The following is a 15458-nucleotide window of genomic DNA, read 5'->3' on the forward strand; positions in this document are numbered from 1 at the left end:
ACAGCATGCACAAGTTATTACAAAGTCAGACTGAATTTATTACTCTCCGGCAATTAAAAAAAGGCAGAAGACAACATCTAGACATTCTGTTGTTATTTAAGGGGCAGCAAAGCTTTTTATAATTCACATCTGTAGAGTGACAAAATATCACCTTCCATTCCTTGCAGTCCAAAGGAAGGATAGAAACTGGAAACATCAACTTCCTGCAGCTTGCCCCAGTAAACTACTGGTACTGCAGAGACCAACATAGTTATAGAGACATACATATCTGTAATGATTTAAATTAGGTGTTTACATAATGATGTTACTTGATTGTTTTGACAAAAACATGAAAACAGGCTAAGCTTTCCACAAACCAAGTCACAAGTGGAACAATTCCCTTGGCACTGCATTTCTAGGACAATGCTGTTGTAAAAAAAAAAAAAGGAAAAAAAGAAAAAATGTACAATAGTACATATAGTTTTATAGTAAAACAGTATCTGAACAGATTCAGTTTTCCTTCTTTTATTAAAGCATATACAGCTTTATAAAATATAAACCTTCCAAAGGTCAAGTTCAAAAGCTTAGAAGAGGCTTTGCTAATTCTAAAGATTTATAACAGCCAAAATACCATTGCTCCTAGAAGATACGTGTTTTATTTTACCTCAACAGTTTTAGCCTTGGAAGGTGAACCACGAACTTCAGTAATGTGTTCTGTGTAAGCCCAGCAGCATCCACCACGTCAACTGAAGACTCCTCCTCTGATGGGAATGCTCTCGTTCAGCCCATGTTCTATAAGTTTGATGTCTTCCAAGTCATCCTTTATAATGCTAATGAGGTGACTCAGGCCTTCTTGCTGCTGCTTCAGGTGCTGCACAGTTTAAAAACCAGCATAAGCATAGCGCAACTTCACAGATTTTAAGCAATATTTCTCAGAGGTGCCATGGCTGGTGGCAACTGCAGAGAGTGGTTTTGTACAACACTGATGCACTGTCACCGAGAACAATAAAAAGGACTTCATCCTTTCACAAAAACATGACATTCTAGATACATCTCCCAAGTTAGTGCATAGCTGACTTAAATTATGAAGTTCAAAGAGTATCCTGGGATTCTACCCAATAATACTTACTTGCTTGATTTCCCTTAAGAGGTCTGCATCTATGTAATAGCGCTCTTCAGCCCGCACTGCTCCAAAGTGGTTTTGCATCCTGATTTGGGACATGAGCTCATTCAGTCTGCCCTGGGAGGAGAAACAGGCTTAAATTAAACACAATTCATTTACATCTGTCACAACTCCAGCACGTAGCACTCCTTGAGTCACCAGGGCAGGAAGCATTGCCGCTCATTCTGTTTTTAATTTTTTTTTTTTTTGGAAGACATGCAAAGGGCAAGCAACTCCAATACTTCTGAAGACTCAAAAAATACTTAAATATCTATCAGTCATGCAGCAAAGAGCATGACACAACAACCTAGTAACACTGCTGGACTTCTCCTCTGAAAACTTTCCACAACAAATGTATATGCATGGTTTGGAAAACTTACATTTTTTTGTGAGGATAAAACAGTTGTTGGAAAAGTTCTACTAACTGCTCACCTTGAACTGCGTAGGAGCGTTAAGTTCACACTGAATTGTATCTAACTGTACACGAAGCTGCTCTTCGTCTGCTTGAATGGCATAACCGCTTTTCCTTTGGATCTCCTGCTTTATTAACACCTGCAAAAGAAGCCTTTGAGGTTCATTAGAGAAGACTTTGCCCATTTCTTTCCCCACTAGCCCATCCGCATGTCTCTCATCAGATATGTTCTGTCATTTAGTCTGCTGCTCCGAGACTTCAGGGCAGTCCCATAGCTTCTGAGTAAGTGAGAGAAAAGGTTCCCAAAGTAGCAAGACATGCTGCGCACCTGAAGCCTTCCCCAACAGCTCTGCCTGGTACTTAAATCAATAGCATTTAGATGAAGTCAGAATTTCATCTTCAATGTTGGCCATGCACAAGACTGCACAGGTCATCCTGCCCCCTCTCAGTTTGTCGTCTGGCACTAGACTGTGTGTCAGCATGAGTTATTTAGACTATCCACGTTACCTGTAATGTTCTGTGAGAAAGCGCCATCAGTTTCCTTTTGTACTGTGCAATTTTTGCCATAGTAGTTGTTTGGTTTTTCTGCAGCTCACTTATATCTTCTGATATTATCTGCAGAGGAGATGGAGTCAGTTGGAAGTCATAAGAGTTTCTGGTAACAGAACACATTAGTCCTGATTTGAAACAGGGATTTTCAAACCAGTACTCAGTCCAGCAACTTAGCGTCCTCACTAAAGATGCTTCCAGAAAGCTTTTTGCTAGACCTCTACTGTTCTGGTTTCTATTTATTTTGACATGCAGCTGGCATTTTCAGAAGGCATCAGAAAACTGGGTGCCTAAACTAGAGTCTGTGCCAGTACAACTCTATTCAGCTGGTTTGAATTAGCCCATAACAACACAGCAAGGTTGAACCTGAAAAAAAAAAAAAAAATGAAAGCCAAAACACACTGCTCAGTTTTTGGCCAAAAGATATAATTAAGGAATATATTAAAAATTAGTATTGAAGAGTCACAGCCCCATGCACATGGTTCCAGTTTCAGTTTTCAACACACAGGAGGCATGGGGGGAGGCTCATTTAATAGCACATCCTTTATCAAAAGCAAGCAGTCATGATCAAGATGAGAAGCCTTACATCTAATCGAGTTTGATGCTGTTTGGTCATCTGATCTTGGACCTTCAATCTTCTCAACAGTTCCTTGAAACCCACCATTGGCACAGGAATAAGTCTACAAGAATACAAATATTTCTTACAACACATTTTTATATTAGACATGTGGTATGGATTACTAATTATTCATATAATCCAATACAAAATTACAGATAATCTTGGCTTATTATAAATTAAGATAATACGTAAACATATCTTGTTTCGCTAAGTTCTAGAGTCGTCACTATTCCTAACAACCTGTTTCTTTTTCATAAAGACATCAGCCAAAGTTATCTGTAACCACTGGAGGGTACAAGGGTACATCACTTTAAGCTGCAGGAATAGAGAGAAAAAACCCACGATGGCTGCAGAAAGTAAGTCACAACAAGTAGTCCATGGAATGGATGACACCACAACTTGAAATAATGCAAGTAAGGCTCTTTATCCTGACAAACCTTAAGGACCTAAATAGGTACAGGGATTAGACAGGCATTTCTAGTAATCCTCACTGCTCCAATTGAGATCAGCACTTAACAAAGTTATTTTCTAATAAGTGTCTTACAAGTTACCTGAAGGGTACTACACAATATTATATATTTCTCCCCTTTCCTAGTCTTTTTGTAATACTCAGATGGACTACTAGACTTACTTGTCAGGATCAGGATTATCAACTTTGGCTTGTTCCCATATAATAGGATCAACACCTTAAAAAAACCAGACAAACAAGTTTTTAGTATGGATAGATCTGAATAGATATCACATCTTACAGCTGTTAAGCAGGAAAGATACTAGGAAATACACAAACCCTATGAACTTTGCTAACCTGAATGACTGTTATACAAATTAAGGTTAATTAAACAAGGGTATTTCTTAAAAGTCTTGGTCCTGAACTGTGGCAGTCAGTTCAGTCCAAAAGGCTGTCAAGCACTTCTACTGGTTTGAAAGCATGGGAAAAGAACAACCCATAGGCAATCAAATCAGACAATCCCCAGATCAAGGGGAAAAATTCCTGTTGTTTCCACTGTATGCTACACTTGGGTCATCTTCCCTCTTCAAGTTGCTTATTGTATTAAAAAAATAAAAATAAAAAACAAAAATCAGTGATTAAGTGATCAAAGTACCAAACTAGTGGGCAAAATAATCCCAATAGGAATTACCATGGTTCCTAACAAGATTTGTCTAAAGATTTTATCTGTTGACAGAAGAGTTGCTTGTTTTGCCATGAACTGCTTCATCAGGTAACACCATAAAATAAAAGCAGTCTAATTGTACAGGTACATCAACCTCATGATGCAAGTTATTACATCCTCCAAACCTCACTGCAAATCAAATCACTGTATTAAATGCACATACCTAGGTATGCTGGGGGAGGGGGGGAGCAGGGAAGACAACACTGATAGGGAAGCAATTGACTTTCTGACCAGAAAGAGACATACCAAAAAGAGAAAAAAAAAAAAAACAAAAAACAAATTGCTGGTAATTTAACCATTTCAGGCCAGCTTAAAGAGGAGACCAGAACAGTTAGCTACCATAAACATTTTCACTGCACAACACTCCAAGTACTTCCTCATAAAACCTATTGTCTTCATACCAAAACTCATTTCTCAGGGTGTGACTGCTTCTCTGGAGCTCAGCACTAACACCTCTTCTTGCACATCTTACTGCTTGATTAGCCAGCCTACAAACTCAGCTTCCTTCTCAGTCATGGACTAACGAGCTGTGCCCAACCATCATTACACAGGCCCCCCCCCTTTTTTTTTCATGTATAAGTTGAAATGATTTATGATGGCTAAATCATATAGTATGGTGTTGTGTGGCATATTACTGGTAAATAATGACTGTCTTGGTAGACTACACTGCACTTCAGTGGGAAAACGGGCTGTAATTAAAACCACTACATCAGTATGTCAGAGTGCCTTGGAAACTCTTGTAGTTTTAAAAGGTGTTTTCCAGTGGGGCAACACCTGCATTTTTCCCAGAGACCCAAAAAAGCCCCAAAAGAGGCCCAACTGCACCCCTGTACAGCTCCAGACCACATACCGGCAGGAGGGTTCTGCAGGAGCTGTTTGACTTGTGCCGGGGAAAGCTCTGTTCTGGCCATGGAAAGGCTGACCCCCAGCTGCTGCAGGGACGATTTAATGTTGGCTTGTTCGAAGTGGGCATAGAGAGTCGTCGCAGGAACTCTCCTCGAAGTACCGTTGGGCGAGCGCTCAACAACATAAATGATCACTTCTGTCCTGAGCAAGACAAAATGCATACTGTCAGATAAAGATCAGCAGTGTATAGAAACTAACATGATAAAGAAGAACCTAAATCAAAGATACCACTTCTTCCAGCTGATTGTTAACTTACTTTAGCTAACAGAAATACAAAGTACTAGTAAGTGCAGGGTTTAACACAGCAAGGCAGAAAGAGAAAAGCTGTAAATACCCTACAAAACTACATTCTCCCCCCCAGTTTTAACAACCGTATTATATGATGATACTAGTACTACATTAAGAATAACCTAAAACCTTTGGCCTTTAAAACAGAATGAACAACTGTGGGGAAGTAAGAAGCAGAAACATCAGTGTGCTGAAGTACTTCAGGCAGACTAGCCTGAGGCCCCCAAACAAGTCAAAGCAGACAGCACTCTGATATAACACACACAGAATGAGCCAGCTCAACTAGCCTTGGAACAGCTTTCCCACCAAAACAACCATCTGTGATACAGAACACTGCAAAGACACTGTTACTATACACCCCAATGCCCTTCTGCCTTATGCATGACCAAGTGAAGAATATCTCACAGCTCCTACAATACTAAGTATTTATCCCACCCTCATGGTTAACATCCTCATCTCCAACTTCTGCAGCTGAGCAAGGTCTGGAGAAGCCTATTTCCTGAACAGAGCTGAGGTTCTCAGCTGTGCACTCCAGCAAAAGCAAGCAGTAACAAACAGGAAAGATACTGGAATTAAGACCTTAAAAAAAAACAACATGAAGGAATGAGAGACATGAAATCAAACTCAGGATGAACAGATCTAAAATCAAGGAGAAAGGGAGACAGAGCAGACTAAGCGCTAACCCTTTATAGCATGCAATACCGGATAAAAAGGCAAAACCATGTAAAATTCACATACTGGTCATCTGGCATCGTTTTAACACCTTCTACGTTGACAGTGAGGGTCTGGTTTCCTCCCAGAATTTTGTGTAGTGATTCTACGAGCTGCTGCTGCTGGCTTCGAATATCTACTTCTTTTCTGTTAAAGACCAAGACCACGAGGCCATCTTCATCTTTGTTGTTGGGCATTAAACTGTAACCCACAGCCTGCAAATGAACAAACAAAAACTGGTGATATATTACTTAGCAAAAGCATATTTAAGTGGTGTGAAGGTGAGGGGCAAAACCCCTCAATTTTTAGAGCAACTGGTTCAAATTTTAAGTTACAACACATTCAGAGATGCAGAAACATAAAATCAATCCCCTTTTAAAACATTCTCTCACAAGACCACCAGTAGAGTAGCTTATGAAACAGTTCAGATTTTTACAAGAAGTTCTCTAAGTATCCATTCCCCATCTTAAAAAAAAACAAAAAAACAAAAAAACAAAAAAACCCAACAAACTATGGATTGGGAGATGCCAACTCAGCAGGGTATTTATGCTACTTCAGAGCTGATAACAATCAGGAACATTTTACAAATTTACACTTTTTCTAAGTTGCAAAAGGAACCAGAGGACCAGACCTGAATATAGAAAAATTACTAGAGTTTGAGAAAAATTTTACAACATTGCAAAACAGTTACTGACATAACCTAATTGAAAGATAAGCCAGCCATAAATCTTTATGGATCTCTTAGCATTTTCCTACTGTAGATCCAGACAGTTTGCCAAGCAGTGCAAGTCAAAACACGGACACAGTTTTTCTACTAAGACATGCATCAAGTAAGCTTCTCACACCAGAATTTGGGACAGCCAATTTTCCCTGTGTTAGCAAGTGTCATGGAGTTTTTTGTACAATTGCTTATAAAGTTTAACGTTATCTTTATCCTTGCTGTGATAAAGCTGTAGGTAAGGTTCGATGTTTTATTCAACATCATAATCTAATACAGGAACACTTGCTGCCATCTGTGCTAAGCAACAGCATGCTTTCCCTGTTTGAAAAAAAACCAATCCTGTTGGCTCCGGTGTAAACTCCACATGACTTGTAAGAAAGATCTAAACTGTTAGCTCATTATAAGCAAAAGCAGAGCAGCAGTCTTCATCTCATCTTGCCTATGAACTGTCACACCAACGTATCACTGGTGACACGGTGGACAGCGGGTGCTTTTTAAGGCCCTAACACCCCATGCATGTGGGTGACTTCTGCCTCTACCCTTCTGCAAGTTCAACTGAAGAGAGAAATGAGCTGGGGATGTGCCCAAGAGCCTGGTCTTTGTCAGCAGAAGGTAATTCTCCATGATGGTGAGCCTCACAGAATCAGCCTTCTTTGGTTGGGCCGTGCTGTCATGGAACACAACAGTGACAGCTAAGAAATAATTTGGGTTTAAGCACATGCCTTTCACTTCCATAGTTGTGAAAGAGGCCCACGCTGTGGGGAAAGACTTGCCAGTACACAGAAGACTAAATCTCATTACATGCCAAGTAGTGCTAAGACCACACAGACATGACTCCTCCTGTATTTCTGTTTTAAATAAATAAATCTTTCACTATTTCTTTATGCAATTAAGTATTTTCAAACTATAACAGATTTTTTACTTTGTTGTGGTCCTTCAAGTGACAGCCTGTATCACATAACCAAGGAAAGTGTGCTTCGAAGGTAAGAGCTGCATGCTTCTCATTTGTTCTAGAGCTGGAATTGTGTACAAGTGGATTCCCTGAATACCTGTGAAACCCTTTGGGTAATGCTTCATTCTTATCAGGAGTCTGATGCTTACAGAGGCAATAAACCAAACTAGCTTACGATCCTTTGCTCCAATACCTGTGCCATCGACTTCTCCACTATTTTTCCTAGGCATCCACCACTGCTGACATATATCGAACTTTTCAGTATTTCACTTAAGGTACGTGAACTTGTAATGGCATTAGTAATACTCAAGTCACAGGGACAAAAGTAAACCTAGTACGTGGCATTGTCTAGCTTGAAAGGAAAACTTCTCCTTTTGGTAAACGAAACTCTAAAATAACTGATTTTCCATCACACGACTTACACTTTGCAATTTTTCGAAGCCCAGAAAACTCTAAAGCCGTTTCAGGCAACAACTTACAAGAAAGTAAGCTTTCAGGTGCATTATCAATAAAATATTTAAGGTAACACCTAAGAAGGTAATGCAACAGAAGCCAAGCATTTGTTATGCAAGCACTCAGTTGCGGCAAAGATTTTATAAAAGTGTCACAATGTGCATAATCAAAACTAGTCTTAATTAGGTATTAACCTACATTCAGGTTAGAAAGTTTGCACTTCAAAGAATCAGTTTGGCAAAGGAGGGTATCACCATGCCTGACCCAAATCCACTTTCAAGTCTGCAGCTTATCAAGAAAGTCAGCAGGCGCGAGATTTGCAGAGGATGTAAAGCCACATATTCTTTCTTGACATGAAAAGCAAGATCTGGAACTGCTAACAATGTAATACAAGGAATGGAGTCAGCTTCAGCACCGGCAAGGATAAAGTAGAGGAAAGCTGAAGGCTGGTGTATTTAAAATGGTATGCACACGCCAGGTTCATAGAGGGTTTTTCTAATGTAGGCAAAGCAATGAAGACAGACCCTGAAGTTCTTATTCCAGATGTTAACAGTTTCTTTCAGATGTGAAGGTCATTTTAAGTAGTTTCTCTAATACTGTAACCTAAACAAATACACATTAAAATTCATTTCCAGAGATCTGCTCCAACTACACACGCACTAGCCTGAATGCTATCGTATGAAAACATTAGTTTCATGACCCACCTAGGCACTCATTATGTAGTACCTCAACACCACCCAGATCCCCAGCATCTATACATCTTCAAACCTTTTAATTAGCATACATCAGTTGTGTACATAACCTGGAAAAATACTGCTTCAGAATACTCTTAACAGTTACAAAATCTGATTCAACACTCATGAGACACTCAGACACTCAGCAAGCAGAGTAACTGCCTCAGAACTGTTTGTGGGCCGTTGAACAATTCCATACCTTAAACCTGCAAAAGGGATTTTCCTGCGTGAACTCCACTGGAGCGATGTTATTGTTGAAGTAACCTTTGCCTGTTCCCCAGAACGCCTGAAGCTGATTCCATTTTGCCAAAATAGCATCTCTCTCATCTCCTAAGAGTGTCGGAGCCGAGAGGGCACTGGCTGTATTGATGAGCTGGTTTGACTGGGCGGGTGTCTGAGCAGGCTGGCTGAACAAGCCGCTTCCTAATGCTGTGTTGGATGAAGAAAAACAAATGAACTCCTTCACCAACCAAGACAGACGCGCTTGCTAACATGTACCATCTGCGTATCATTCCTATCACGTCTTTTCACATTTTGAGAAGCAAAATAAATGCACAGAAAAAATAAATCAGTATCAGATAACGTTTTTTAAAAGTGTCTTTTTACACCCAATCTTCATCAGCAACAGAAGTTCCTGAATGCTGAGTTAGAAGAAAAGATGTATTATTTTTTCTTTAAATGAGAAGCCTATATTCACCCATAACATCATCCGGCACCTTCGATTTCTAAATCTGAAGGGTAGATTTGTTATTATAATTTCAATGGACTCAGAGCCTGCTGCTGGTCATTATCCAACTCACATTTAAACTAAACTCAACGCTGTTTTTCTCCCCTTTCTAGTAATGCCATGAATGCCAACATCAATTCTGTAACTACTCTTTCTACCGCTGCCAAACCAAAGGGGTGAATCTTGTCGGGAACTAAAGGGCGAAGCTCAGAAATTTGCTTGAGCTGTAGTTTAAAGAAAAAGGCAAGGGCTGCAAATGTAGGCATTTCAAAAGCCAAATTTCTGAGAAGTCTCCATCAATCAAGCAATAAGTATAACAGCCTCCTTTTACAGTATACTTCCATCCCAATACTTGTGCACCTGTTGCAGTCTTATGCTTTCAATGCTAAGGAAGGGGTAAGCCAGGAGAAGGCCATACTTACTGGTCTGTTGCTGCTGGGTACCGAAGCCTCCAAAGCCTAGCCCAGTTCCCAACCCACTACCCAAGCCAGTTCCAGTTCCTGTGCCAAAACTAGTACCAAATCCAAAGCCTTTGTTCTGGGTAGCACCAAAGAGTCCTGGGGAAATAAGCAAAGAATTCTTGAGAAAAAGAGGAGAGAGTATCTGTGCAATCCAAAACATTGTTGTGAAGGGCTGATGCCCTACGGTTCATTCTAAAGCAAATACTTTCAGACTTGTACTCTCTTACCACTGGTGCCTGTATTGGTGGGAGCGGAAAAACTAAATGCTGGTCCCGCAGTGGTGGTAGTTGTCCCAAATCCTCCAAACGCACCTAACAAACAAAGTTTGCAAGTAAGGCAGACGGCACATTGTGAGCGGCAGTTGTGCATAACATGACAATAAACTGCACACGTCAAAGGGTGTTATGAGAAGAGATGTTGACAGATGGATGTATTATGTTACAAGCATGTAGTTCACATAGATCATGGGTATCAAGTTCATTGTCTGAGGAAATGGGGGAGAAAACATGAACCAGAAAGCCAATACATCTACAGTGTGTCAAGAAAGCAAATAAAAAAAAGCAGCAGTCAACTAACATCCTGTTCCTCTACCAGCAGGAAGTGCTTTCCTTAGTGACAGACACAACTAAAAATAGTATTTCTTAGATTCACTCTCAGGAATACTTCTAGTCAATGTTGGTGTTAAGTGTTTAATAAACAATCTGATGTTTTATGAGCTTTTTAAACATTCTTAACCTCTTAAGAGCAAAAATAGAAACAAATCAAGTAAAGCCTGAGGCTAGGGTACACACAAGTGCTGTGCTTACGTGGGAATGCTGTCACAGCAACGATTTCTTTCTACACACAGGTAAAATCCTACAAGGTGGGCTTTTTTTAAGCCTAGTTTCCCTATCATCCCCCCCATTAAATCTCATTTTGAGGTTCAACCACTATCAGAGGAAGACGGACACAAAAGCAATCAGCGTTCCACAGATTTTCAGGACGACCAGTCACTGGCTAGTAGGAGCAGACCTAAGTGAAGGCCCAAGCTCCACAGTGTGAGAGAAAGCCCCAAGAAACCCATCTTCCCATTCGCCCCCTTAGAAGAGGTGCCCCAATGCAGGGCAGCTGTGCTGAGACAGGTGCTACCAGCCCAGACAGCATCCCAGTACATGAGGCTGCACAGGTGCTGGATGCCACCACACCATCACTTTGCTACGGTGGTGCCAGTGCATCATTGGCCCAAGGTGCAGCCTGTGGACTTCTGACTAGCCCTGAAAAAGTTCTCTCTGTTTCAAGCTGTTCTTACATGTGTTCAAATGAAGAAAGACAGTCTGCTACAAAGGATTTGTCAAAAAGACACTGCCATTGCTGACTCACACATCAATAGCAAAAAAAAAAAAAAAAAAAAAGGTCTCTTTAGACCTAGTACACTTACCTTCCTCTTGTATACATACAAAATAAACAGCTTAAACCAAAGTTAACATGCGATCGCTTTTGAATGTGAGCAGGTGTAAGAAGTTGTTCCCTGTAACATTCAAGTCTCAGTCCTACCGGCGAGTGAGAAACCCTAGCGGGAGTACCATCAGATGACACAATTTTTTGGTAGTTTTGTACTCACAGTAAATTTAGTCATCCTCTCTTGAAAAAGGATCTAAGAGTGCAAATTGCTAAACAAAATTAAGTATCCAAGTTCTCTTCTGGAGTAGTTCAAATTCAGCTAAAGAAATACAGCCCAATAGCATTCATACCAAAAAAACCCAAAACCAGATCCCTCGAGTGCACAGAACAGGTAAGAGTATGCTAAGACAGGGAACAATGACGCTGTGGAATGAATATAATTCCTATACGAGCAGCGGCAACAAGACCCCACGGGCTAATTCTACACAAGTAAAAGCATTAGAAATCCATACAGTTAAGCGTTTTTATATGAAATGGAAAAGATTTAACTTGAAATTTTATCAGCTGATTGCTCAGAACTGATGGATCTACATGGAGCCAAGAACGGTTTTCTTAATCAATACCCAGCACCCACATCACACACAAGACCCTCCCACAAGCGTAGAGAATCTCTTAACGAGAGCCTGGGATGCGTGCTATTTCAGGGTGCAGAATGGCATTTAGGAAACAGAGATCACAGCGAGGGCTGGTCATTTTGTGCTGATCGTATAAAATTTGTTTCTCCACAGAAACTATTGAGGTGTAGTGCATTCATGACAGCCAACGGAAGGCCAATGAGGAGACACAGGGGTAGATGAAAAAACATGACTGCAGTAGTCCAAGAATCTCATGTCAAGAAACATGGCATTAGGGACCAGCTCTGCAATTGTTCCTGATTGCCTGGATCTGAACGGGGAACTGATGTTGCCGTTTTGCTAGGTAATCGAGGCTCAATTTTAGACTAGGTCAGACTGGTAGGTTACCACAATTCATTTCCATTTCAGAGACTAAGCATTTGGTACATGGTTATTTTTCCTCAACAGCTATTTCTTGAGAATTTAATCGGCAAAAAACCCCTACAAGCCTATGGCTCTCAAACCCATTCCACTTTCAGAGCTTTTATCTCCAGTCTTCACTGGATATGAAGATTAGTACTAAACACAGATTCTCAGTTAGGAATGCAATTCTTGGACCCCTGCTATTAACATTTATTACAGAACAAGTATTTATGCATTATCTACCTGCACTTGCCAGACTGTTACCAAAATTGAATGGTGGAGTTGAGGTAGTGGAAACACCGAAATTCCCAATATTAAAATTCACTGCAGGATTAGCAGTTAATCCGAAACCCCCAAAATTAAACCCACTGGCAGTGGAGTTTGTAGTTTCAAGCCCACCAAATCCTGACAAGCGGGAAGCAGAAAAAGAGCAAGGTAACATTAGTTCCAAGTAAAAGGTAGGTTCAGGAAAGAAAAGCTAAAAAATTTTTCCATCACCATGGACAAGACAGGCATAGTTAAAAACAAGAGTAAGATATTAACTGGCATTAAACATTCTTTATTGAACACAAGGAGGACAGTTGAAAGCTTCCTGTTTAACCCACTCTCCCCACATCACTGCTGTGAGCATCTTATTTTTCAACTATACTGCATATAAAGCCGCTAACATTTTTCCCATCTTAGTTCAAAGCTATACATGAAAATATCCACGTGATTCAACATTCCTGTTAAGAGTAATTTTTAACTGCCTAAGACTGCTTGATACAGCTGCCTCTGTACTAATGTAGCTGATAGTAGCATAATTATTTCACATGCTATCAGGAAGGCAAGAATAAACTATCTTCATGCTAATACCATACCCACATATGAGCAGTGATAGCAGAATAAACACAAAATACAACTCCAGCAGCTGAGGCACAATGCGTGCCTCAAATACTCCAGGGCGGACTTATTCAAGTTATATTTGCAAAATCTGTGTAGTCCAGTGCTTGCTGGTAACTTACCAGATGCATCCAGGTTTTCCAGCACTAAGAAAAATGCTAATACAGCAGCTCTCCGACTCCCTCCCCAGAAGTAGCTGAGAACAGGTTCATACTAGATGGACAGACAGGCAACGGGCAGTCCTGGGGTGTGATCCCAGAATTCCCTCTCATACTGCTCTGCGAGCACAATAAACCTTCTAACAGCATACAAGTAGTACAAGATCATCTTTTACTTAAGATGGGGCCAGAAAGTCTCTGTCTAAACCAGCCAGAGTCAGAGTGAAAGACCACACAGTATAGTCCAGGCTAACTACAGCGAAGGTGAGCCCTGTCCAAAGGACTTACTGTCTGCTCTAAAAGCCAACAAAGAATTATTTTACTAAGTGAGAGTAAGGAAGGCTCTGGCTTACATTTCACCAAGACTGACAGTCCATTGACAGCAGCAAAACAGTAAGAGGGAAAAAGTCCTCCTTCCTTCACAAGTTAAGCACTATCTTTTACACTGCTCTAAAATTAATCTTCCAAGAGCATCTCATCCAAACAGGAACATTACTGCAATCAAAAGCGATGATCCGAGTGACCTGGCAGCATTAAACAGGCACCACCGTGCATCACCCCATCACATGCACCCTCAGAACAACTGACTCTTCTTTCGCCAGCATCAAGACCTGGACACCTCCCGACACGGACCCGCCACCACCGTGCAGTAACTGTTCACGCGGGAGAAAGACAAAAATCCAACAAAACCCGGCCGGTACGGTGGGGACAGCGTTTGACCGAAGGCGGGTGGGAGAAAACTAACGGGGGGAGCTCGCTCGCATCTCACCGGTTCCGCCGAGAAAAGGCGAGAGAAGACGGCCACGGCCCCGGCCACACCCGTCCCCGCCAAAGCCCCGCCGAGGACAGCTCCGCGCGGCCGTGCCCATGGCGCTCCGCACTCAACGGAGACCCACGGATACCGGGCTTCCCGCCGCCGCTGAGGGGCTGCGGATAGCGCTGGGGGGGGGGCACGCGCGCCCGGCCGCCGCTGAGGGGACCGCGGGTCTCATTGGTGGAGGGGCACGCGCCCCTCGCCGCCGCTGAGGGGGCCGCGGCTCTCATTGGTGGGGGGGCACGCGCCCCTCGCCGCCGCTGAGGGGGCCGCGGCTCTCATTGGTGGGGGGGCACGCGCCCCTCGCCGCCGCTGAGGGGGCCGCGGCTCTCATTGGTGGGGGGGCACGCGCCCCTCGCCGCCGCTGAGGGGGCCGCGGCTCTCATTGGTGAGGCGGGGGGGCACGCGCGCCCAGGACCGTTGGGGCTCGGCTACGGCGCCGCGAAGAGGGAAAAAGACTCCGCCCCCCCCGGCTCCTGCCGCCACCCGGTACCCTCCGCGCTCACCGGTCGGGTTGGCGGCCCCGGCGCCCGCCGGCGCCCCGAAGTTGAAAGCCATGAGCTGCTCTGTTGGCGGGGCGAGCGGGAAGCGCGTGCAGCCCCCGGGGTGGTCCGACCAGAAACAAACCGCCGCCGTTTCCGGCCGCTGCCGCTAAGCGCTTCCGGTTAACGCGGCCGGCAGGTTATCGCCGCGGGCCGTACCACTACGCACGGCTGGGGCGGGGGGAAATGGGACACCATCCCTGGCGGGGGGCGGGGGGGGGCGGGACAGTTAAAAAAAAAAGGGCTAAGAAACCCAAACAGATCTTCCCCTTGCGTCAGGAGAAGAAAACGTGCTGCTTTTGGTTTAACAGAGATTTAAGAGAATCTGCCGGGGAAAAACAGTCAGGGGGCAGAGCGGAGGGACCGCAGCGATTCAGCAGGGAAAATAAAAGCGCAGCTTAAAGCGCTGTATCATGTTAGAGAAACATGAACAAACAGCGATGCAGAAAGGCACAAAGCTTTAGAAAAAGAACAGCTCTGAAGGGTGAAGTCCCACGGACGGGTTCCCCAGAACCATTCCGAGGGAGCCGGGGCGTGCAGACACCAGAGCGGGCTCTGTCAGGAGAGCAACGCGGCTCCTTCCACTCGAGGCCCGACGAAGAGTCGTCAACACCCAACAAAAATCGGGGTGTATGGACTCAAGAAAGAGATCCGCACGGCTCTACCGTGCTCGTGGCAGCCCCCACGCAGCCCCAGGGTCACTCCACACCTGCAGCGTCCCCGGCTGAGGAAGACCCCTTTCCTACCGGGGATCTGCCTTACAATGGAATCGGCAGTTTTTCCCTTGTCCCCTTCCTGA

General features: G+C 43.2%; 1 protein-coding gene across 2 annotated transcripts; it reads right to left on the reverse strand.

Annotated features, from left to right (window-relative positions):
* Nucleotides 1–14: 14 nt before the first annotated feature.
* On the reverse strand, nucleotides 15–14817 carry NUP54 (nucleoporin 54). 2 transcript variants are annotated; one of them, XM_052812506.1, is made up of 13 exons: nucleotides 14624–14817; nucleotides 12507–12668; nucleotides 10074–10157; nucleotides 9808–9942; nucleotides 8858–9087; nucleotides 5826–6013; nucleotides 4744–4940; nucleotides 3353–3407; nucleotides 2689–2782; nucleotides 2061–2168; nucleotides 1574–1693; nucleotides 1109–1219; nucleotides 15–850 (listed from the first exon to the last, which is right to left on the reverse strand). In XM_052812506.1, exons 1-13 carry the CDS (start codon nucleotides 14673–14675, stop codon nucleotides 722–724), a joined length of 1665 nt encoding a protein of 554 aa, XP_052668466.1. In that variant the 5' UTR covers nucleotides 14676–14817; the 3' UTR covers nucleotides 15–721. The 2 variants fall into 2 exon arrangements, with proteins under 2 accessions (XP_052668466.1, XP_052668475.1); XM_052812515.1 differs by lacking the exon at nucleotides 12507–12668 and having other exon boundaries at nucleotides 14624–14813.
* Between the last annotated feature and the right edge of the window lie 641 nt (nucleotides 14818–15458).

Source organism: Harpia harpyja, chromosome 2 (assembly GCF_026419915.1).
Source record: "Harpia harpyja isolate bHarHar1 chromosome 2, bHarHar1 primary haplotype, whole genome shotgun sequence".
In the NCBI taxonomy this organism is placed as follows: domain Eukaryota; kingdom Metazoa; phylum Chordata; class Aves; order Accipitriformes; family Accipitridae; genus Harpia; species Harpia harpyja.